The sequence below is a fragment of the Heptranchias perlo genome, chromosome 1 (assembly GCF_035084215.1).
Source record: "Heptranchias perlo isolate sHepPer1 chromosome 1, sHepPer1.hap1, whole genome shotgun sequence".
Taxonomy (NCBI): Eukaryota; Metazoa; Chordata; class Chondrichthyes; order Hexanchiformes; family Hexanchidae; genus Heptranchias; species Heptranchias perlo.
The window spans coordinates 51335568-51360456 of NC_090325.1; the positions used below are offsets into that span (position 1 = coordinate 51335568).

Here is a 24889-nt window from a genome sequence, read left to right on the forward strand (position 1 = left end):
AAGTGTTTTAGCCACCAGCCAACCAAGTCACAGCTGCCCATCACTACTCTTGGTGCCGCTTCCAGGTTCAACAATGGATTATGTCAAGATCCAAACAATGGTAACTAGAATGTAGTGGTATGGGGGCATTTTGGATACTAGCAGGAACACACAAAAAACAACTGTTTTGATTATTTAGAAAAAGTATGATTTTTTTTTCCACTGCTGAGTTAAGGTGTTAAATGGCATATTAACGAGATTTATTGATGTGATACAGTATAATGAATAGTGTACTTTTAGTACAAAATGTAGAATTCTCAAGAATAGCAAGCAATCTGTAAATGTGCAGCACGTGTTGAAAGTTACATACATGTGAACTTCAATGAACACAGAAGTATATGAAGTCGCAATACTCCCTAATCGTGGGCTTCAGACTATCTACATTAAAACCCACTGCAAATTAAAAAGTACATATCAACAATTTAATTTTTTGCTAGTACTTCACACCCATCATAGTTCAAGAGCCATAAACACAACTTAGTGTTTATAAAATACTTCCACTTAAGACAGAATCTTCGGATCAGTCAGTTTTAAATTTAAGCAATTTTTGAAAGACAGTTTTTAAAAATATAAGAAAATGGGGAAGTTGAATTTTTTTTCCCTTTGAGCCCTTTCAATGTAGTTAATAGGAGAAATTGTAGTCACCACAAATCCTGCTCTTCACGCTTCTTTCCATAAAGTAATACTGCTCACTTCTGCACAACAATGTTCTGGTATCGCACATTGAGATATATTCCAGTAACCCATGATTAGCAGTACAAGAACTGATGTAGTTGGAATATCTATGGCAATGTTATTCCTTGCTCTTCCTGTTACTGTTGTACCATTGCTGGTTATTAAAATCCAAACATTTTAAATCCAGTGGGTGTAAACTTTCCAAAGTACCACTCCTTAACTGAAGAGAAAATAATGAAGTTCAAATACTGATGGAATTCGAAGATACAAACTGTGACACATAGGATGCAAGTACAGGATTGGTTGGAAGCACCTTTATGGGCAGATCCCAGCTGAATGTGTCTACATCTATTTTCTCTGCCCCAGTCCAAGTAATTATCTCCGATTGGTTCTCAAGCACAGTAGGCGGTTCCACTGGTTCACGAGCGGTGACAAACTCAAAATGTAAGCGCCACTTTAGGGACACTGAAATTGAAATATATACAATTAATCACTTCAAAGTATGCATTAACCTATTGTATAAAATCATACAAACGTAAAAGGATTTTTAAAATTTGAAATATTAAAGATTACTTGGTGTAGTGTACAGATTTAAGCAATTTTATTTCTTGCACTGAAGTCACTTTAGGCCTCTCTGTAATTTTCTCCTTTATTCCTCCTTTCCTGAAGATGGCACTCCTTAACAACTAACCACTACAATAACTTATCATGTACACTTTTAATGTAGCAAAATGCCCAATATGTTTTACAAGAGAGAGGGAGGAAAAGAAAAGAAAAATTCAGATATCGAGCAAGAATTGGGAGAAGGAAACAGAGGTGACCGTAAGTCAAAAAGATCTAGGTTTTGAAGAGACTTTTGAAGGAAGGTGGAGGGGTTTAGGGAGAGAATTTCAAAAGAGCAAGGCCATGATGGCTTACAGGTCTGTCCAGGCGAAAACACTCAGTACGACAGATTTAGAAGAGAGCAGGGTGCAAGCTGGGATGCAGGGCTGTAAGTGGCTGTGGACAAGAATATTGAAATTAATATACTAGGATGGGGAGTTATTGGAGATCAGTGAGGACAGGGGTAATAGTTGATCGGGACTTACTGTAGAATAGGATGTGAGCAATAGAGTTTTGGATGGGTTGGAGTTTGTGTAGAGTGGAGCTCACTGCTAATCATTATCCAGAAAAGGATCTTTGGAAAGATGCAAGTATTAATGTCAGGTGAAGATAGGATTTGACCCAGCTGTGATACCTCAGCACAAGTAAGCACCTTCAGGACAGGAGGGGTAAGAGATGGGGATCAAATATTTCAGATCAGAAAGCAAAATATTCTAACATTTCTAAACCAGAGATACCATACAAGAAACTGCTAAATACACCATTTATTTTAAGTGAAGGAAATGAGTTAACTCACAAAAGGATTCTAGAGCTTCTCCAAGTGGCTCAGTTGATAAATGCATTGCCTAGTGTAGAATTGAGCTATACTCACCAGAATAGTTCCAGGTTCAATCCTACTCTGTGCTGAATTATCTAATCTCAGCTAGGACAGCAGTATGAGTGCTACAACTGGCCACAGTGCCTTGGTTGGTGGTGGGGAGGAGAGAGGGAACACAGCTAACATTCTTGTTCCTGATCGCTATTGAACGATAATGTGCTTAGGTGAAAAACAGACAAGAACATGATTCAGCTTGGCTGTGACATCCCTCCTAACATTCATGCCTTGTTAACACATAGAATTTCCACTTGAGTATGTGATCTGGTCCTGCTGGGTCCCAGGAACTATGTCAGTATGAGTTAGCATCTTCAGTGGAGGAAGAAAGAAAACTAGGACGTGGAACATGTATTTAAAATATGATACAGTATTTGTATGATACAGGATCGAGTTTCATTTCATTTGTTAAAAATTTAAAATAAGCTTTTAGCAGTGGTGCTTGATAGTATGGCACAGAGTTTTTAAGTGACAATCATTGCAATAGGCATGTTATGGTCTGTAGGTGACTGGTCATTACAGTGCATTGGGTTAATTTATACTGTTCTAATAATCACTAGTAATTTGCAGTGAAGGGACCAGGAAACAAAATTAATTGGGTCATCAAATCACTGTTTGTTTGAAGGGCAGAAGACAGACGGTGTGAGCAAGAGCTGCTGTGGCTATGGCTAACTTGCACCGCTGCTGATAAGCATGGCTATTTGATTTATTTTTGAGCGCAGGAAAGTGGAGCCAATCAGGTTTCCCTAAATACATAACATAGGAACAGGAGTAAGCCATTCAGCCCCTCGAGCCTGCTCCGCCATTTGATAAGATCATGGCTGATCTGTGATCTCACTCCATATACCTGCCTTTGGCCCATATCCCTTAATACCTTTGATTGCCAAAAAAGCTATCCATCTCAGATTTAAATTTAGCAATTGAGCTAGCATCAATTGCCGTTTGCGGAAGAGAGTTCCAAACTTCTACCACTCTTTGTGTGTGAAATGTTTTCTAATCTCGCTCCTGAAAGGTCTGCCTCTAATTTTTAGACTGTGCCCCCTACTCCTAGAATCCCCAACCAGCAGAAATAGTTTCTCTCTATCCACCCTATCTGTTCCCCTTAATGTCTTATAAACTTCGATCAGATCACCCCTTAACCTTCTAAACTCTAAAGAATACAACCCCAATTTGTGTAATCGCTCCTCGTAACTTAACCCTTTAAGTCCGGGTATCATTCTAGTAAACCTACGCTGCACTCCCTCCAAGGCCAATATAAGGCATGACATTATCAGCTCTCATACATTATATAACCACATAAATAAAACAAAAGGTGCACACTTACCTACAGTAGTGATGAAGCTGGGTGTGGCACTAAGTGGAATAGGTAAACTGAAGTGAGTCTTAGCAGTGTGCAAACATGACTCCTGGTGCCGAGCGTGCGTACTAAGGGAAATAGGTTGCCCTGGTTTTCTCTGGTACTCCTCCTGTACGTGCTCCTCAGTTTGTAAAGACACTGAGAACTGCAAATAGGAAAAAATGGGACTCAAATTGGTGGTTAAAAAATAAACACAAATGACTGTTTAAACTATAATTCCCATAGTTAATGACAGCATTCCATATTGAAAAACCATAAAAGGTTTATTTATCAAGCCACGGCTAAGAACTTCAACTTTAAGCCTGATGTCAGAGTTTTGCATTTGTGGAAATTAAACCCTGTAGTCACATCTATTATTTAACTGGAAACAATTACTATTTCATGTTGAATGCTAGAAGAAGGGATTAGTAAGGACAAAAAAAATGCACGCTTCACCCAGTAGAAGCGTCAGAAAAAAAAACTGAAAGACATGTTTGCAGAAAAATTGCTCTCCTGAATCCATCTGTCAGTTCAGCTTTGTCTGGCATTTCCATGTAGAATATTCTATAATGTTGTGGAGGTTGATAATATAATTTGGATTAACTTCTGTCCACATTCATGAGAAGCATCAGCTTCATGCTCTGAACCAGCAGTATGTCTCCAACTAGAGATCTGTATAACTTTATCCCGAAAGTGCAGATCCTACATGAGGCATTGTGCCAGGGGCATCAACAGTCCATGAGTATCTTGCCCAAGTGGTCCCACTTTATGCTTGAATTGTCTGTGAACACTCGCTGTCTAGGCTCAGTCATGGAGGGCATCACAGCTGATCTCAAACCCACCTTCATTTAATATCCATGGACACATTTCAAAAAGGATAATTGGACAGTGACGAGGAGCAACGAGGAATAACCATGGCTAATTCTTTTCTCTTCTCTCCACCTTCTTTAACCCAGGGGTGCTAATACCAATTGTAATGACCCACTCCCACACCAGCTGCGATCAGATAATTTAGTACAGACCATGAATCGAATATTTTTTCCCAGTTGGTTCTGAGATAAAGATATTTGAATTTGATGTGCAAGCTCTTGTAGCCTTACACTTGCCAGCAAGTCAATAATCAAAGTACTTTTAAAACAATGGACCATATATCTGCAATAGATAGTTTATCACCAAGATTAAGAAGCACAAAATGTACTGACCTGCAAACATGGAATATCTCCTTCAGAGAAATCAAATGTGCCCACTACATCCTCTCCAATTTTATAGATGGTTTTGAAGATGCAAAACTTTCCGACCTTCCCCCGTATATTAGTGATGTTATACAAATCTGCATACAATATACAAAGCAATATTGATCAGTTACCTTTCAAAGTTTTAACAATTTTTTTAAAACATGAGCACAATATTACTGCTACAACAATTTATTTCCATTTTGAAGTCTTGTTCATTTAACATTGCTTTGTGTTCATTTGGTCAATGTGAAGACTCATTAACTCCCCCTTCCAAGTTCCTTAAAATACAATACACATTTAGGGTATTCCAAAAAAAAAATTCATCCCACCAATTCCACAGCCCAGTGGTAAAGAGACCAATTGCAGCTCCCCAACTGCAGCCCAGATGAGATCCGATAACTCACCATAAAGCAGGCACTGAACCTGGGACTGTGCCTTTATTCACTAGTTGTAAACAATTTTACAACACCAAGTTATAGTCCAACGATTTTATTTTTAATCCCACAAGCTTTCGGGGGCTTTCCCCTTCCTCAGGCGGTGTGGAAAAGACCTGAGGAAGGGGAATTTATTCACTAGGGCATTGGAAGAGATGATTATTTCTATTTCATCAATAACCACATTATGGTAAACTGATACTGAAAGACTATGTTAATACATGGAAATAAGAGAAACCGTAGACATGTTAACAGAAGTTTTATCACTTATACTTACTAATGGAGGAATAGATTTCTTTAAAATAAACAAAGTATGTGTTTTTTTAATGAAAATAAATCTAATATTTATTTCTCCATCTGTCTTGAGCAATTATTTTTGAGTGTGTTATGTTGCAATTGCTGACAAGATCAGAGATACTGGCAATACAAAGAAGCTAAAACAGTCACTGTTAGATTTCTAAAGCACTTTGGGTTAGTAACCGTATCTACTGATGTCACATCAGTTCCCTCACTGAGCCAAGCCCAGTAATTGCAAGCAATTCACCTTCATGTTGCCATCTGTATTGTTGAAGTGACAACAAAAATAGATAAGAATAAGAATGCTTAAGATAGAATTAGCTTGAAGTGCAATAATATTTAACAAGCTTTAAATAAAAAAGTCTAGCAGAGCAAAATCACCTCGTTAAGGCACTTTCTGAACTTTAAAAGAAGCACTTGCTATGGTTCCAAACAACTACTTGAAGGATAACCAGCACAGAAACAGGACATATTTTTGGCCATTGCAGCCACCTTTTTCTTCCATATCTTGGTGAAACCACTCTGCAAATAAATGCAGCAATTTAATTAATAGGTTGGAGAAGCTCTACATTTGATGGGTACAAGACAGCCTGGAGGAAATCCTAGGCTCTATCCAATGCTGATTTCATTATTAAATATACTCACGAAGACTACGGCGAGATGTGCTGGTCATCAGCATTTCTGTTGCCAGGTCTATCAATCTAGTGTCTTTTTTAATGTTCTCATCTTCATCCAAAAATGGGTTGGTGGGTGCCACAGCTTCATCTGGAGGAAAATGGTAATCTTCCAGCCCTGATGTGAAAAAAAATTTGCATGTTCACTAAAAAAGTGTTAATGAATTAGAATCATAGAATGGTTACAGCACAGGAGACCACCATTCAGCCCATCGAGCCCGTGCCGGCTCTTTGTAGGAGCAATCCAGTTAGACCTATTCCCCCGTTCTTTCCTCATACCCCTTCAAGTATTCATCCAATTCCTTTTTGAAAGCCACAATTGAATCTGCTTCCACCACCCTTTCAGGCAGCACGTTCCAGATCATAACTACTCGTTGCATAAAAAAGTTTTTCCTCATGCGCCTTTGGTTCTTTTACCTTAAATCTGTGTCCTCTGGTTCTCGACCAATGGGAACAGTTTCTCTTTATTTACTTTTTCTAAACCCATTATTATTTTCGGAGTCGTACAACACCTGGTTATAGTCCAACAGCTTTATTTGAAATCACAAGCTTTCGGAGCTTTCCTCCTTCGTCAGCTTTCGTCCTTCGTCACCCACCTGACGAAGGAGGAAAGCTCCGAAAGCTTGTGATTTCAAATAAAGCTGTTGGACTATAACCTGGTGTTGTACGACTCCTTACATTTGTCCACCCCAGTCCATCACCGGCATCTCCACATCATGTTTATTATTTTCAACACTTCTATCAAATCCCCTCTTAACCTTCTCTGCTCTAAGGAGAACAACCCCAGCTTCTCCAGTCTATCCACGTAACTAAAGTCCCTCATCCCTGGATCCATTCTAATAAGTCTTTCCTGCACCCTCTCTAAGGCCTTCACGTCCTTCTTGAGGTGCGGTGCCCAGAAACCATAGAACCATAGAAAAGATAAAGCATAGAAGGGGGCCATTCGGCCTATTGTATCCGCACCGGCTCGAAGAACAACCAGGTGCCCATTCTAATCCCACCTTCCAGCAGTCGGTCCATAGCCCTGCAGCTTACAGCACTTTAGGTGCAGGTCCAGTACTTTTTAAAAGAGTTGAGGGTCCCTGCCTCTACCACCAATTCAGGCAGCGAATTCCATACACCCACCACCCTCTGGGTAAAAAAGTTTTTCCTCATGTCCCCTCTAATCCTTCCACCAATCAGCTTAAATCGTTGTCCTCTAGTTCTTGAACTCTCCGCTAGGGGAAACAGGTACTTCCTATCTACTCTATCTGGGCCTCTCAAAATTTGGACATCTCAATCAAGTCTCCCCTCAGCTCCAAGGAAAACAACCCCAGCCTATCCAATCTCTCCTCGTAGCTGCAATTTTCAAGCCCTGGCAATATTCTTGTAAATCTTCTCTGCACTCTCTCCAGAGCAATTACGTCCTTCCTGTAATGTGGTGACCAGAACTGCGCAAAATACTCCAGCTGTGGCCTTACCAGCGTTTTATACAGTTCCATCATTACATCCCTGCTTTTGTATTCTATACCTCGGCTAATAACAGATCATTCTGTATGCCTTCTTCACAATCTTATCTCCCTGTACTGCCACCTTCAGGGACCTGTGCACATGCACTCCAAGGTCTCTCACTTCCTCTACCCCTCTCAATATATTCCCGTTTACTGCATATTCCCTTTTACTGTTTGCCCTCCCTAAGTGCATTACCTCACACTTCTCCAGGTTGAACTCCATTTGCCACTTTTCCACCCACTCCACCAACCCATTGATACCTTCTTGGAGTCTACAGCTATCCTCTTCACTATCAACTACACAGCCAATTTTTGTGTTGTCTGCAAATTTGCCAATCATGCCCCCTACATTCAAGTCCAAATCATTAATATATACCACAAACAGCAAGGGGCCCAACACTGAGCCCTGTGACACACCACTGAAAACGGATTTCCATTCGTGAAGACACCCATTGACTTTTACCCTTTGTTTCCTGTTACTGAGCCAATTTTGAATCCAATTCGCCACATTTCCCTGTATCCCATGAGCTTTTACCTTTCTGACCAGTCTGCCATATGGGACCTTGTCAGATGCCTTACTAAAATTCATGTAGACAACACCCACTGCACTACCCTCATCAATCCTCCTTGTCAATTCCTCAAAGAATTCAATCAGATTTGTAAGGCATGACCTTCCCTGAACAAATCCATGCTGACTATCCCTGATTAAACCATGCCTTTCCAAGTGACAGTTTATCCTCTCAGAAATGGACACAATACTGCAGTTGTGGCCAAACCAGTGTTTTATAAAGGTTCAACATAACCTCCTTGCTTTTGTACTCTATACTTCTATTTAAAAAGCACAGGATCATGTATGCTTTTTAGACCGCTTTCTCAACCTAGCCTACGACCTTCAAAGATTTGTGCACATATACCCCCAGATCTCTCTGTTCCTGCACCCCCTTTAGAATTTGTGCCATTTAGTTTATATTGCCTCTCCTCATTCTTCCTGCCAAAATGTATCATTTCGCACTTCTCTGCGTTAAATTTCATCTGCCACGTGTCTGCCCATTCCACCAGCCTGTCTATGTCCACTTGAAGTCTATTACTATCCTCATTGTTTACTAAACTTCCAAGTTTTGTGACATCTCCAAATTTTGAAATTGTGCCCTGTACACCCAAGTCCAAATCATGAACATATCAAAAAAAGCAGTGGTCCTAATACCGTCCTCTGGGGAACACCACTATATACCTTTCTCCAGTCCGAAAAACAACCGTTCACCACTACTCTCTGTTTCCTGTCACTTAGCCAATTTCGTATCCATGCAGCCACTGCGCCTTTTATTCCATGAGCTTCAATTTTGCTGCCGAGCCTATTATGTGGCACTTTATCAAATGCCTTTTGAAAGTCCATATACGCAACATCAACCATATTACCCTCATCAACCCTCTCTGTTGTCTTATCAAAAAATTCAATCAAATTAGTTAAACACTTTTTGCCTTTAACAAATCAGACAAAATGGAAAAGGAGGGTGGTGGGGGGGTAGCCCTGATAATAAAGGATGACATAAGGACAGTAGTGTGAAAGGATCTTGGCTCAGGAGATCAGGAAGCAGAGTCAGTTTGGGTGGAGATAAGAAATGACTAAGGGCAGAAAACTTTGGTGGGAGTAGTTTATAGGCCCCATAACAGTAGCTATACTATTGGACAGAGTATTAATCAAGAAATAACAGGAGCTCGTAACAAAGGGAATGCGATAATTGTTGGGGACTTTAATCTTCATATAGACTGGACAAAATCAAATAGGCAAAGGTAGTTTGGAGGACAAGTTCTTGGAATGCATTCGAGACAGTTTCCGAGAACAATACGTGATGGAACCAACCAGGGAACAGGCTATTTTAGATCTTGTCTTGAGTAATGAGACAGGGCTAATTAGTAATCTCATAGTAAAGGATCCTCTGGTGAAGAGTGATCATATGATGATGAATTTCATATTGAGTTCGAGAGTGACATTCTTAAGTCTGAAACTAGAGTCTTAAACTTAAATAAAACCAATTACATAGGTATGAGGGGTGAGTCGATTGGGAAATTAGGTTAAAAGGTTTGACGGTAGATAAGCAATGGCGAGCATTTAAAGAAATATTTCAAAATAGTCAAGGAACATACATTCCATTGAGAAATAAAAACTCCAGGGGAAAGGTGATCCATCCGTGGCTAACTTAAGAATTTAAGGATAGTATTAGATTAAAAGAGGCTTATAATGTTACCAAGAAGAGTAGTAAGCCTGAGGATTGAGAGAGTTTTAGAAACCAGCAAAAGATGACCAAAAAATTGCTAAAGAGGGAGAAAATAGAATATATGAGAGTGAACTAGCAAGAAATATAAAAACAGATTGTAAGAGCTTCTACAAGTATGTAAGAAGGAAAAAAGTGTAGCGAAAGTAAATGTGGGTCCCTCAGAGGCTGAGACAAGAGAAATTATAATGGGGAATAAGGAAATGGCAGAGACGTTAGGTACAAAATATATGTTTTATCTTCACAGTAGAAGACACAAAAAATATACCAGTAATAGTGGGGAACCAAGGATCTAATGAGAGTGAAGTACTTGAGAAATTAATGGGATTAAAAGCCAACAATTCCCCTGGACCTGATGTCCTACATCTTGGTGTTCTAAAAGAGGTGGCTGCAGAGATAGTAGATGCATTGGTTATGATCTTCCAAAATTCCCTAGATTCTAGAGCGGTGCCAGTAGAATGGAAGGTAGCAAATGTAACACCGCTATGCAAGAAAGAAGGGTGAGAGAAAACAGGGAACTAAGGCCAGTTAGCCTGACATCGGTCATTGGAAAAATGCTGGAATCCATTATTAAGGAAGTGGCAACAGGGCACTTAGAAAATCATAACATGATTAGACAGAGTCAGCATGGTTTTATGAAAGGGAAATAGTGTTTTAACAAATCTATTAAAGTTTTTTGAGGATGTAACCAGCAGAGTAGATAAAGGGGAACCAGTGGATGTAATATATTTGGATTTTCAAAAAGTATTTGATAAGGTGCCGCATAAAAGGTTGTTACACAAGATAAGGGTTCAAGGGGTTGGGGGTAATATATTAGCATGGATAGAGGATTGGTTAAAGGACAGAAAACAGAGAGTAAGTTTAAAGGGATCATTTTCAGGTTGGCATGCTGTAACTAGTGGAGTGCCACAAGGATCAGTGCTTGGGCCTCAGCTATCTACAATTTAAATTAACGATTTAAACGAAGGGACCGAGTGTAATGTATCCAAGTTTGCTGATGATACAAAGCTAGGTGGGAACGTAAGCTGTGAGGAGGACGCAAAGAGTCTGCAAAGGGATATCGACAGGTTAAGCGAGTGGGCAAGAACATAAGAAATAGGAGCAGGAGTAGGCCGCCCGGCCCCTCGAGCCTACTCTGCCTTTCAACAAGACCATGGCTGATGATCTACCTCAATGCCATTTTCCTGCACTATCCCCATATCCCTTGATGCCTTTAATATCTAGAAATCTATCGATCTCGGTTTTGAATGTACACAATGACTGAGCCTCCACAGCCCTCTGGGGTAGAGAATTCCAAAGGTTCACCACCTTCTGAGTGAAGAAATTTCTCCTCATCTCAGTCCTAAATGGCCTACCCCTTATTCTGAGACTATGGCCCCTGATTCTAGACTCCCCAGCCAGGGGAAACATCCTCCTTGCATCTACCCTGTCGAGCCCTCGAAGAATTGTGTATGTTTCAATGAGATCACCTCTCATTCTTCTAAACTCTAGAGAATACAGGCCCAGTTTACTCAATCTCTCCATTCCAGGAATCAGTCTGGTGAACCTTCGTTGCTCTCCCTCTATAGCAAGTATATCCTTTCTTAGGTAAGGAGACCAAAATTATACACAATACTCCAGGTACAATCGCATCAAGGCCCTATATAATTGCACTAAGACATCTTTACTCCTGTACTCAAATCCTCTTGTAATAAAGGCCAACATACCATTTGCCTTCCTAATTGCTTGCTGCACCTGCATGTTAGTTTTCAGTGACTCATGCAGAAGGGCACCCAGGTCCCTTTGAACATCAATATTTCCCAATCTCTCACCATTTAAAAAATACTCTGCATTTCTGTTTTTCCTACCAAAGTGGATAACTTCACATTTTTCCACTAGATGGCAGGTGGAGTATAATGTGGGGAAATGTGAGGTTATTCACTTTGGTAGCAAAAATAGAAAAACTGAATATTTTTTAAATGGTGAGAAACTATTAAATGTTAGCGTTCAGAGTGATTTAAATGTCCTTGTACACAAAACAAAGAAAGTTAACATGCAGGTACAGCAAGCAATTAGGAAGGCAAATGGTATGCTTTTATTGCAAGGGTGCTGGAGTACCAGGGTAAGGAAGTCTTGCTGCAATTGTACGGGGCTTTGGTGAGACTACACCTGGAGTAGCGTGTGCAGTTTTGGTCTCCTTATCTACAGGAAGGATATACTTGCCTTAGAGGCGGTGCAACGAAGGTTCACTAGATTGATTCCTGGGATGAGAGGGTTGTCCTATGAGGAAAGATTGTGTAGATTGGGCCTATGCTCTCTGGAGTTTAGAAGAATGAGAGGTGATATCGTTGAAACATGTAAGATTCCACAAGGGCTTGACAGGGTAGATGCTGAGAGGAAGTTTCCCCCGGCTGGAGAGTCTAGAACTTGGGGAATAGACTCAGGATAAGGGGTCGGACATTTAGGACTGAGATGAGGAGGAATTTCTTCACTCAGAGGGTAGTCAATATTTGGAATTCTCTACCCCAGAGGGCTGCTGATCTCAGTCGTTGAGTATATTCAAGACTGAGATCGATAGATCTTTGGACTCTAAGGGAATCAAGGGATATGGGGATCGAGTGGGAAAGTGGAGTTGAGGTCGAAGATCAGCCATGATCTTATTGAATGGAGGAGTGGGCTCGAGGGGCCGTATAGCTTGCTCCTGTTTCTTATGTTCTTAAATCTGTGCTGGCTTCCCTTTATTAATCCACACTTGTCCAAGTGACTATTAATTTTGTCCCGGATTATCGTTTCTAACAGCTTCCCCACCACCGAGGTTAAATTGACTGGCCTATAGTTGCCGGGTTTATCCTTACACCCTTTTTGAATAATGGTGAACATTTCCAATTCTCCAGTCCTCTGGCACCACCCCCATATCTAAGGATGTTTGGAAGATTATGGCCAGCACCTCTGCAATTTCCACCCTTACTTCCCTCAGCAACCTAGGATGCATCCCATCCGGACCGGGTGACTTATCTACCTTAAGTACAGCTAGCCTTTCTAGTACCTCCTCTATCAATTTTTAGCCCATCCAGTATCTCAACTACCTCCTCTTTTACTGTGACTTTGGCAGCATCTTCTTCCTTGGAAAAGACAGAAGCAAAGTACTCATTTAGTATCTCAGCCATGCCCTCTGACTCCATGCGTAGATCTCCTTTTTGGTCCCTAATTGGCTCCACCTCTCCTTTTACTACCCATTTACTATTTATGTACATAAAGATGACTTTTGGATTCCCTTTTAAGTTAACCGCCAGTCTATTCTCATGCTTTCTCAAGTTATTTATACAGGCACACCCAGAGGCAAATTTTCACTTTTGCTGCCATACAGAAAATGGACGGTAGCAGATCGGCCATCCGATTTACACACTGCCTGAAGTTCAATAGAAATGAAAATCGGGCAATGTGTAAAACAGGTGGGCAAAAGTGAAAAATCCAACCCCCCAGCATTTAACACTTAATTAAGTATTTCTGGAACCCCTCAAATAATGAAGCAGTCCGAGCCCGCATGCAGCAAGACCTGGACAACATTCAGGCTTGGGCTCATGAGTGGCAAGTAACATTCGCGCCAGACAAGTGCCAGGCAATGACCATCTCCAACAAGAGAGTGTCTAACCACCTCCCCTTGACATTCAACGGCATTACCATCGCTGAATCCCCCACCATCAACATCCTGGGGGGTCACCATTGACCAGAAATATAACTGGACCAGCCACATAAATACTGTAGCTACAAGAGCAGGTCAGAGGCTGGGTATTCTGCTGTGAGTGACTCACCTCCTGACTCCCCAAAGCCTTTCCACCATCTACAAGGCACAAGTCAGGAGTGTGATGGAATACTCTCCACTTGCCTGGATGAGTGCAGCTCCAACAACACTCAAGAAGCTCGACACCATCCAGGCCAAAGCAGCCCGCTTGATTGGCACCCCATCCACCACCCTAAACATTCACTCCCTTCACCACTGGCTGCAGTGAGTACCGTCCACAGGATGCACTGCAGCAATTCGCCAAGGCTTCTTCAACAACACCTCCCAAACCCACGACCTCTACCACCTAGAAGGACAAGAGCAGCAGGCACATGGGAACAACACCACCTGCACGCTCTCCTCCAAGTCACATACCATCCCAACTTGGAAATATATCACCGTTCCTTCATCATCGCTGGGTCAAAATCCTGGAACTCCCTTCCTAACAGCACTGTGGGAGAACCTTCACCACACTGACTGCAGCGGTTCAAGAAGGCGGCTCATCACCACCTTCTCAAGGGCAATTAGGGATGGGCAATAAATGCTGGCCTCGCCAGCGAAGACCACATCCCATGAATGAATTTTAAAAAAATACACCTTTCTCTAGATTGGGAGTTAAGGTCTACAATTCTTCAATTTTTAAAACTTCTGGAATCTCATGGTTTGACTTGAGTTTACCAAATACTCAATTTTTAAATTTTTGTTTAGTCTTCACCCTGGTTTCCACATAAAGGAAAATCTTTCTTCAGTTGTTAAAAATAAAAACAGAAAATACTGGAAATACTCAGCAAGTCAAGCAGCATCTGTGGTGAAAGAAACAGAGTTAACGTTTCAGGTCAATGACCCTTCGTCAGAACTGGAAGAAGTTGAAGACTGAACGGCTTTAAGCAAGTACAGAGCTAGGGAAAGCGGGGAGAAAGGGGAGGGGAGGAAAGAGCAAAAGGGAACGTCTCTGATAGGGTGGAGGGCAGGAGTGATTAAATGACAAAAGGGATGATGGTGCAAGGCAAGGAGGATGGCAATGGGACAAGTAAAGAAACAAAAGATGGGTTTAGATGAGCTGTAAATGGCAATATCAGAACTATTACCAGCACTTGCTGTCCAAAAAAAAATGGGAGCAGTGGTTATGATCTGAATTATTGAAATCAATGTTGAGTCCAGAAGGTTGTGAAATGCCTAATCGAAAGATGAGGTGCTGTTCCATGAGCTTCCATTGAGCTTCATTGGAACATTGCTGAAAGGGAGGGGAGGAGAAGATGTGTTTGGTGGTGGGATCACGCTGGAGGTGGCGAAAATGGCAGAGGATGATAGGTTGAAAGTGGAGGCTGGTGGGGTGGAAGGTGAGGACAAGGGGGACCCTATCATGGTTTTGGGAGGGAGCGGAAGGGGTGAGGGCAGATGTGCGGGAAATAGGACGGACACAGTCGAGGCCCGTCAACTTCAGTGGAGAGTAATCCTGGTTGAGGAAAAAGGAAAACATATCGGTAGCACTGGTGTGGAAGGTGACATCGTTAGAACCAATGCAACAGAGACAGAGAAAATGGGAGAATGGAATAGAGTCCTCACAGGAAGCGGGGTGGGAAGAAGTGCAATCAAGGTAGCTGTGGGAGTCGGTGGGCTTATAATAAATATTGGTTGACAGCCTATCCCCAGAAATGGAGATAGGGAAGTCGAGGAAGGGAAGGGAAGAGTCGCAGATGTACCATGAGGTGAGGGAAGGGTGGAAATTGGAAGCAAAGTTGATGAAATTAACTTGTTAACAGTTATTAAAAGGTAATTTAACCCTAATTTCTATGAATAAGGTAGTATGTAAGCTCATAATATACAGGGACTGTATAATTTCCTTACCAAAATGTACATTATCTATAACTGTGTAACCGTAGGGATTACGAGAACGTACATCTTTAGGGTCATTTTTCTGTCATTTGATTGGTTCAGTAAAAAACACCAGGATTAAAATAAGGTGGGGGGGGGGGGGAATCCTCAGTTGTCAGAGAGGCCTATCCCTACAGAAGCCTGGATCAGATCCACCTAGCTATGATTTCATCAAGGAGAAACTTAATAAGAAGAAAAAAAAAATAAATCCTTTTGTCCCAAATAGAACATTTCAACTTTTAGTACACAATGCAACAGCAATTTCACTGACTAAGGAATTAGTTACACATCATCTGCACAGCAAGTTAGGAATAGTTCCTAGCAGGTGAACGTGAACTGTCTTCATCTCAGACTTACCATAGACAACGAAAACCCGAAAAGGGACCCGTAGAAGTTTGATTGGAGAATTGACCCTCTGACAGCCAACTGTCAATTTATAAACATACTTCACTGACTGGCCACGGAAGGAAGGTGGACCATCAAGAGGCACAGTTTCACAGTAAGAATCTGGAAATTTCAGGCAAAACTTACTAAATCACACATCATTTCAGAAATCTTTCATTTCAGAAAAATCACACCATAAAATGCTAAATAATGATTGCCAGTATTAACTATTGGCATATTTTGATAGTGTCTCCATAAATTTTTCTTTAAAATATTGTTTGAAAATAAATAAGCAGTAAATGAACGAGGTGCCTATATACCATATCATGTGACATTTTTTAAATTGTTACTGTAAAAGTAGGTACTTCATACTCATTTATGTTGCAGTTGTGTATTTACTTTATTTTTGTCTAGTTAAGATTTTTATTCGTATACTGATAGAAAACTTGATTCAAAAAGTATTGTATTTTTCACATGAGTATGAAATATTCATCTTCAACAGAACATTCCACTAAACATGTTCCCTACCCCTCCCCTTGAAGCTCTGTGTTAGGCTTAATGGGGAAGTTCAATTCCAGTATCTCCAAAATATTTATGCAAATGCAACACAACATTGTGGTATTTATCAAAGTTTATTGTGCTCTGGGTCATAAAGTGACAAGTCACCAAGAAACAAGGGAGATATTTATGTGCTAGAAGCAATGCAGAGAAGAAGCTAGTGTTAGGGATTTGAATTATTAGGAAAGATACTGAGACTATTTCCACCAGAGCAGAGAAGATTAAGAGAGATTTTTTTTTAAATAACAAGGGTTTTGATAAGAATAAGGAAAGAGTCTTTCTACTGATTGGGAGTCAGTGATGCAGGGTCATCAATTTAAAATTGTTAACATAAGAGTGAGGAGAGGGGTTAGAAAAAATGTCTTTACACATAAGAGAAATTTCATTACAGCATTGAATGCATTGCCACAAGGAATGGTCGAGGCAGAGATCACTATATCTTTTAAAGGAAAAGTGGATAAACAGAGCTATGGGGTGAAAAGAGGGGTATTTGGATTTGTTTTGGGTTGCTTTAGTAAAGAGCCAACACAAACACAATGCACTGAATGGCCTCCTTCTATGATTAGTAAATTACAGTTTTTGGTTAAATTTGTCTCTTCTCCCTCCCCTTACATTATCAGTGGGCAAACTACATCCAGCAGACAATGTCATATGAGCAACTCGTACAACAACTCGCAAAAAGTGGAGATCAAAGTAAGAACTCTACCTCTATTTTAAACTGCTGTTAAAAGGTAGAATATAGTTTTTATTCCGATCACATTACCAAAAATGTCTACTTACAGGACTTTAATTCACCAGGATCAAGTCGCAGGTCACAGAACAGTATCTTGGGTGGAGTGGCTAGAATACATTTCCCTCGTTCACCTGGAAATAAATGAACAGTTGGAATGATTCTGCTAAAATTGAAGAAAACAAATCCTTGTCAGATCAGATCAAGATCCTTTAACTAGTAATGAAAACAGTCAAACAAAACTCCCATTTGTTCAGTGGGTGAATGCATTACCCAGTACGATATGGACACAGGCCAGGAACGTCCATGATCCAATCCTTGATCTAAGCTACAGGGTGCTAGAATTTTGGGGGGGGGGAAATTGAAGAAAATGTCAGGGTTCCCAATCCTGATCACTATGCAGTTACCCCCACTGAAAATTATGCACATTCAGACATCAGAGCGAGAACACAAATGTCTTTGGCTGTGATGATTAATGGTCAGCCTGCCAACATTAGCTTTCCATGCTCATCCCTGAAGAACAACCATTTGGATGAGATGTTAAAGGGCTGATGGCACTACAGGAATCATGACCCAGCACGAGAGTGCCTGGAGTAAAAAATTTGGAGGATTGAGAAAATACTTATCAACATGTTAGGCTGTCAGGACTTACACCTCGAACATAACTTCTGCAGTGGACTTCTATGGAAACAGATTTTAATATAATTTGTCACTATTCTCTATTTCACTCACACACAAACACTTAATAAACCTTTCTCAAGGCTCACAAACAGTATAAGATGTGGCTGGCCACATCAAAAAATGCAGGTGATTATTTTCAAACATGGAAAGCCGAGCAAAGCGGGCCAAAGAGCAATATTTTCGTAATGAGTGAAAAAGGTAGATAAAGCAACAGCAAGAACTTGCATTTATCTTACACCTTGAAAGTGGAAAAAAAATCGCGAGGTGCTTCACAGAAAAAATGAACACCAAGCTAAAGAAGGAGATATTAGGAAGAGTGACTAAAAGCTTGATCAAAGAGGTGGCTTTTAAGAGGGGTCTCAAAAGGAGGAAAGGGAGGTGCAGAGGTTGTTTAGGCGGGCAATTCCAGAGCATAGAGCCATGGCGATTGAAGGCACGGCCACCAACGGTGCAGCAAAGGGAGGGGGATGCACAAGAGGCTAGAGTGAGAGGAACAACAACTTGAATTTATATAGCGCCTTACGCAATGTAAAACATCCCAAGGTGCTTCACAGGAGAGTAATCAGACAAAAATTGACACCAACCAAAGGAGACTTTACGATAATAAGAGGTAGATTTTAAGCAGCATTTTAAACAAGGAAAGAGAAGTGGAGAGGTAAAGAGGTTTGTGGAGGGAAATCCAGAGCTGAGGGCCTAGACGGCAGAAGGAATGGCCGCCAATGGTGAGGTAAAGGATGGCGCCAAAGGCAGCAGACGGGTCGAGAAGGATGAGGAGGGATAGTGCACCGTGGTCATTTTCACAGAGGATGTCATTTGTGACTCTGATTAGGGGAAATCAGAATGGAGAAGTTCAAACATGGCATTGCAGGAAAGATGGGCACGGATTTGGGAGGCGACAACATGTTCAAGGACTTGAGAGGAAAGGGAGGTTGGAGATGGGATGGTAGTTTGCAAGGACAGAGGGGGTCAAGGGTGGGTTTCTTGAGGAGGGGGGTGATGATGGCAGATTTGAAAGGGGGCTGGACAGTACCTGAAGAGAGGGAACCATTTACAGCATCAGCTAGCAGGGGTGCCAGGAAGAGAAGTTGGATCGTCAGCAGTTTATTGGGAATAGGATTGAGAGAGCAGGTGATAGGTTTCATGGACAAGATAAACTCTTAGAGGGCAAGTGAGGAGCTAGGGGAAAAACTCGAGAGAGATGTGAGTTCAGGTCTTTGGCAGGGTGGAACTCTGGCAGAAGCTTGGCTTGGTGGGCTAGGGGAAGGGAGGGATGCTGAACAGATGGTCTCCATTTTATTGACAAAGAAGTCCATGAGCTCCTCACACTTGTTGTTGGAAGTGAGGGTTGAGGAGGCAGAGGAGAGGGGCTTATAGAGATGGGTGGTAGTGGAGAAAAGCCAGGGGTCATCTTTGCATTCCAGGATGACCCTGGAGTAGTGAGCCATTTTGGCAGAAACGAGCAGGGCCCGATAATGCTTGATGTGGTCCAGCCAGATCTGGCGATGAATGGCTAAGCCAGTTGTGCGTCATAAACATTCAAGCCTGCGTCCCTTGGACTTAAGGGAGCAAAGATGGGGGCCGTACCTGGGTGGGAGACAGTAAAGGTTTTATGAGAAGATGAAGGCATGAAGAATGAGAGGTGATCTCATCGAAACATATAAAATTCTAACAGGACTAGACAGACTAGATGCAGGGAGGATGTTCCCGATCGCTGGGGAGTCCAGAACCAGGGGTCGCAGTCTCAGGATACGGGATATGCCATTTAGAACCGAGATGAGGAGAAATTTCTTCACTCAGAGGGTGGTGAACTTGTGGAATTCTCTACCACAGAAGGCAGTGGAGGCCAAATCATTAGATGTATTTAAGAAGGAGATAGATATTTTTCTTAATGCTAAAGGGACCAAGGGATATGGAGGAAAAGCAGGAACACGGTACTGAGTTAGACGATCAGCCGTGATCATTTTGAATGGTGGAGCAGGCCCAAAGGGCCGAATGGCCTACTCTTGCTCCTATTTTCTATGTTTCTATGTTTCTATTCTGGACAAGGGCATCAAAGGTAGAGGTGAAGGTGTGATTGAACAGATTGGTAGCTGCAGAAGTGTTGTGGCGAATGGAGGGGCAAAGGCTAAACAGTTGGGAGTTTGATGGTGCCATTGAAAGTGACTTGAAGGATGGGTTTTTTCCAGAAGCGGATACAGAGGGAAGTGGAATTGGGAGGGAGAAGGAGGATGTGAGTGGTGAGGTATAAAAGGAAGTGATGAGATGGTCTTGTCTGTGATTGAGATGATGGGAATAGAGAGACCAAGTGAGATGGCATGGTCATGGGGGTGGCTTTGAATATGTGTAAGAGAGTTTATATGGAGGGAAAGGTTAAGGAGGACTGTGAACTCAAGAAGAGAGAAGGCAAGAGTTGAGATGGAGGTTGAAACCGCCGAGGATGAGATGTCGCTCAGTGTAGAGGGAGGAAAGCAATGAGAATACCTCGGTAAGAAACTTGGCGTCGGAGTGTTCAGGTGGAAGTTAGAGAGATAGGGAGGGTTGAGGCCATGAAGGAATTTTAAACTGGAGGTGTTGGGAGACAGGAAGCCTATGTAGGTCAGCAAAGACAGAGGTAAGCGGAACCTGGTACGGGATGGGATACAGGCAGCAGAGTCTTGGATGGGCTGAAATTTACTCAAGGTGGAGGGTGGGAGGATGGGAGGATGGGAGGCCGACCAGATGAACACTGGAATAGTCAAATTTGAAGCTGACAATGGCATGGGCGAGGCTTTCAGCAGATGGGTTGAGGTATGTGCAGAAATGGGCAATGTTACGGAGGTGGAAGGAGGTGGTGTTTGTGACGGAGAGGATATGAGATCAGAATATCAATTCAGGATCGAATAGGATGCCGAGATTCGAACAGTGTGGTTCAGTCCGAGACAATGGCCAAAGAGGGTGATGGAATCGATGACAAGGGTACGGAGTTTGTAGTGGAGGCCAAAGATGATGGCTTGAGACTCAACAATGTTTAACTGGAGGGGGAATTGCAGCTCATCCAATACATAGAATGTACAGCACAGAAAAAGGCCATGCAGCCAAACAGGTCCACGCCAACTTTTATGCTCCATGCAAGCTTCCTCCCTCCCTACTTCATCTAACCCAATCAGCGTATCTTTCTATTCCTTTTTCCCTCGTGTTTATCTAGCTTTCCCTTAAATGCATCTATGCTAGTCGCCTCAACTATTCCTTGTGATAGCAAGTTCCACATTCTAACCACTCTCTGGGTCAAGAGTTTCTCCTGAATTCCCTATTGGATTTATCAGTGACTATCTTATATTTATGGCCCCTAGTTCTGGTCTCCCCCGCAAGTGGAAATATCTTCTCTCTAGAGAAAAGAGCCTCAGCTGCTCAATGTTTCCTGATAGGTACAACCTCTCAGTTCTGGTATCATCCTAGTAAATCTTTTATTTTTGCACCTTCTCCAGTGCCTCTATATCCTTTTTATAATATAGAGACCAGAAATGTTCGCAGTACTCCAAGTGTGGGCTTACCAAGGTTCAATACAAGTTTAACATAACTTCTCTGCTTTTCAATTCTATTCCTCTAGAAATGAACCCCAGTGCTTGGTTTGCTTTTTTTTTAAAAAATGGCCTTATTAACCTGCATCGCTACTTTTAGCGATTTGTGTATCTGCACCCCCAGATCCCTCTGCTCCTCTACCCCATTTAGACTCTCATTATCCAAGCAGTATGTGGTCCCCTTATTCTTCCTACCAAAATGTAATACTTCACACTTACCTATATTGAAATTCATTTGCCAATTACACACCCATTCTGCTGCAAGTTTATTAATGTCTTCCTGTATTTTGTCACCGTCCTCCTCGCTATTAACTATACCCCCCCAATTTGGTGTCATCTACACATTTTGAAATTGTTCTTCTGATTCCCGAGTCCAAATCGTTTATGTAAATAGTGAACAACAGTGGTCCCAGCACCGATCCTTGTGGAACACCACTTCCCACCTTTTGCCTGTCTGAGTAACTACCTTTCACCTCTACTTTCTGTTTTCTATTTTGTAGCCAGCTTGCTATCCATTCTGCTACTTGTCCCCTGATTCTATATGCTCTCTGACTTTAGTCATGAGTCTACTATGTGCTAGCTTATCGAAAGCCTTTTGAAAATCCAAATATACTACATTACTATATTAGCCTTGTCTACCCTTTCGGTTATTTCTTCAAAGAATTCAATAAGGTTGGTCAAGCATGACCCTCCCTTTTGAAATCCGTGCTGACTATTCTGTATTATGTTTTCAGTTTCTAAATGTTTCTCTATTACATTATCTTTCATAGCACTGACATTAAGCTAATTGGTCTATAGTTCCCTGGACTGGTTTTATCTCCCTTCTTAAAATATAGGAGTCATATTAGCTGTCTGCCAGTCTTCTGGCACTATTCCCTTTTCTAAGAAATATATATATATGGAATAGTTACTCTGCTATCTCTTCCCTAACTTCTTTTAATATGCGCAGATAGAATCCATCCGGACTAGGGGTTTTATCCTCTCTAAGTTTGATTAGTTTATCAATTATCTCCCACCCTTTCTATCTTAAATGTCTTTATATCTTTTTTGATCTCCTCTTCTAATGTCATGTCCACCATGTTAGTCTCCCTGGTAAATGTTGGACAAGCAGGCTAACAACACAAAGGAGTGGAGCAGTCAATAAAGGTGGTGGAGTGGTAGAGCTGGGTTTCATCAGCATACTTGTGGGAGCTTACCCGACATCTCCAGATGATGTCTCTAAGGGGCAGCATGTAGGTGGAGAAGAAGAGGGAGCCATAGAAAGTTCCTTGGGGGTGTCCAGATTTAACAGTGCAGGGGCAGGAAAAGCAGCTGGGGATACGCTGGCTATGATCAAATAGGCAAGAGCGGAACCAAGTGAGGGTTGTCCCACTGAGCTGGATAACAGAGGAAAGGCATTGGAGGAGGATAGTAAGATCAACAATGTCAACGGCTAGAGAGAAGTCGAACAAGGATCATGCATCATGGTCAGATGATGCATGATCCTTGTCACCAGGCCATTTTGGTGCTGCATTAGGGAGTGAAACCTGACTGGAGAGATTCAAACATGGAGTTGTGGGAAAGATTAGCACAGATTTGAGAAGGACTTGGGAGAGGAAAGACAGGTTGGAGATGGAGCGGTAATTTGCAAGGATAGAAGGGTTGAAGGTATGTTTTTTGAAGAGGGGGTGATGATGGTGGTTTTGAAAGATAGCAGGACAGTGCCTATGGACAGGGAACCATTTACAATGTCAGCTAGAAGGGAAGTTAGGTGGTGAACTGTGTAGTGGGAATGGGGTCAAGGGAGAAGGAGCTGGGTCTCATGGACAAAATGAGCTCAGAGGGGACATAAAGGCGAAACTGGAGAGAAACTAGAGAGGGGGAGGGGAGCCTGGGAAAAGGTGTTGGCTTGGTGGGAAAAGGGTGGAAGCAGCAGATTCAATAAATAAAAGAAATTCACAACCGGTCCATTGAGTTCCCCCCAATAAAACTAATGATTTCATTTCTTCACATGAGGATTGTTGGTATGAAGCTTGTACACAAAACTTCAGCATGGAAAATCTCAAGACAGGTGTAAAAGTAGCATTTATTTTAAAATCATAATACATTATAGACAATTCAAATAGTGGCAAGGTTAAGAATTGAAATAATCAGATCTCCTAGTACCAAGGAAAGTAGAAGGAAGCTCAGGGATAATATCCTACCTCTGTTTGGAACAAAGACCGTTTCATTCTCGGCCTGCACGTCATGCTTTGTGTCTTCAGAGGGTGGAAGTGCAACACGACTCTCACTGGTATGAAACTGGCAATGGATCTGAGCACTTGCCCATGCCAGCATCTCACTAGTAAATAAAAGACAGAACCTGTGACTCAAGTACCAAAATACTTTAGCAAAGTTGTGAAAACCTAATAACTTAGCCATTTCCTCACTGTGAGGTTCTATTAAACATTAAGGATAATCAGAATATTCAAAAGGCACTGGCTGATTGAACAAAACATTTAGCACTTAGTTCACCATCCCTGAGCATATTTCTCAAAATTCATTCCAAACCCTAGGTCTTTCAGTTTTGACATATAACATATACCAAACTTACAGACAATATATATACTACTAATCCTAATGCCCCTGCACGCAAATGCTTCAACTTGCAAATTTCCAAGACCAACTCACACCCAGCCCTCTTAATTAAAAAAATTCTAACTATTATTGTTACACACTGGGCAAACTCCCAGATAGTTCAGCAACTAAATGAGATTCATACTTTGATCCCCAGTCTGTGTGGAATTTGGGGCCGCTACAGGTGTACCAAAATTGACCCTAATGCTTCTGGCTGAACCAGACCGTTCACAAACTTGGTGCCCTATTTGACCCCAAGATGAGCTCTGCTCCATCACCAAGACTGCCTACTTCCACCTCTGTAACATCCCCGTCTCTGCCTCTGCCTCAGCTCATCTGCTGCTGAAACCCTTATCCATGCTTTTGTTACCTCTAGGCGTGACTATTCCAAAGCTCTCCTGGCCGGCCTCCCACCTTGCACCCACCATTAACTTGAGCTCATCCGAAACTCTGCTGTCCATATCCTAACTTGCACCAAGTCCCATTCACCCATCACCCCTGTGCTTGCTGACCTACAACAGCTCCCAGTCCAGCAACACCTGGATTTTAAACTTCTCATCCTTGTTTTCAAATCCCCCCATGGCCTCGTCACTCCCTCTCCCTGTAATCTCCTCCAACCCTACGAGATCGCAACGCTCCTCCAATTCTGGCTTCATGTGCATCCCCGATTTCCATCGCTCTACCATTGGTGGCCCTAAGTTCTGGAATTCCCTCCCTAAGCCTCTTTGTCTGTCTGTCTGTGTCTCTCCTCCTTTAAGAAGCCCCTTAAAACCTACCTTTTTCACCAAGCTTTTAGTCGCCTGTCCTAACATCTCCTTATGC

The 24889-nt window shown here is 41.9% G+C and overlaps 1 protein-coding gene across 1 annotated transcript in view; it reads right to left on the reverse strand.

Annotated features, from left to right (window-relative positions):
• Positions 1 to 209: 209 nt before the first annotated feature.
• Positions 210 to 24889, reverse strand: part of rgp1 (GP1 homolog, RAB6A GEF complex partner 1) — a 29277-nt gene continuing 4597 nt past the window's right edge. The window contains exons 2-8 of the mRNA XM_067985076.1: positions 23656 to 23792; positions 17285 to 17368; positions 15920 to 16069; positions 6136 to 6282; positions 4727 to 4854; positions 3513 to 3690; positions 210 to 1179 (exon numbers count right to left, since the gene is read on the reverse strand). Coding sequence (XP_067841177.1) covers positions 956 to 1179; positions 3513 to 3690; positions 4727 to 4854; positions 6136 to 6282; positions 15920 to 16069; positions 17285 to 17368; positions 23656 to 23792 — 1048 coding nt within the window. The 3' untranslated portion in view covers positions 210 to 955. The remainder of the gene's footprint in view (positions 1180 to 3512; positions 3691 to 4726; positions 4855 to 6135; positions 6283 to 15919; positions 16070 to 17284; positions 17369 to 23655; positions 23793 to 24889) is intronic.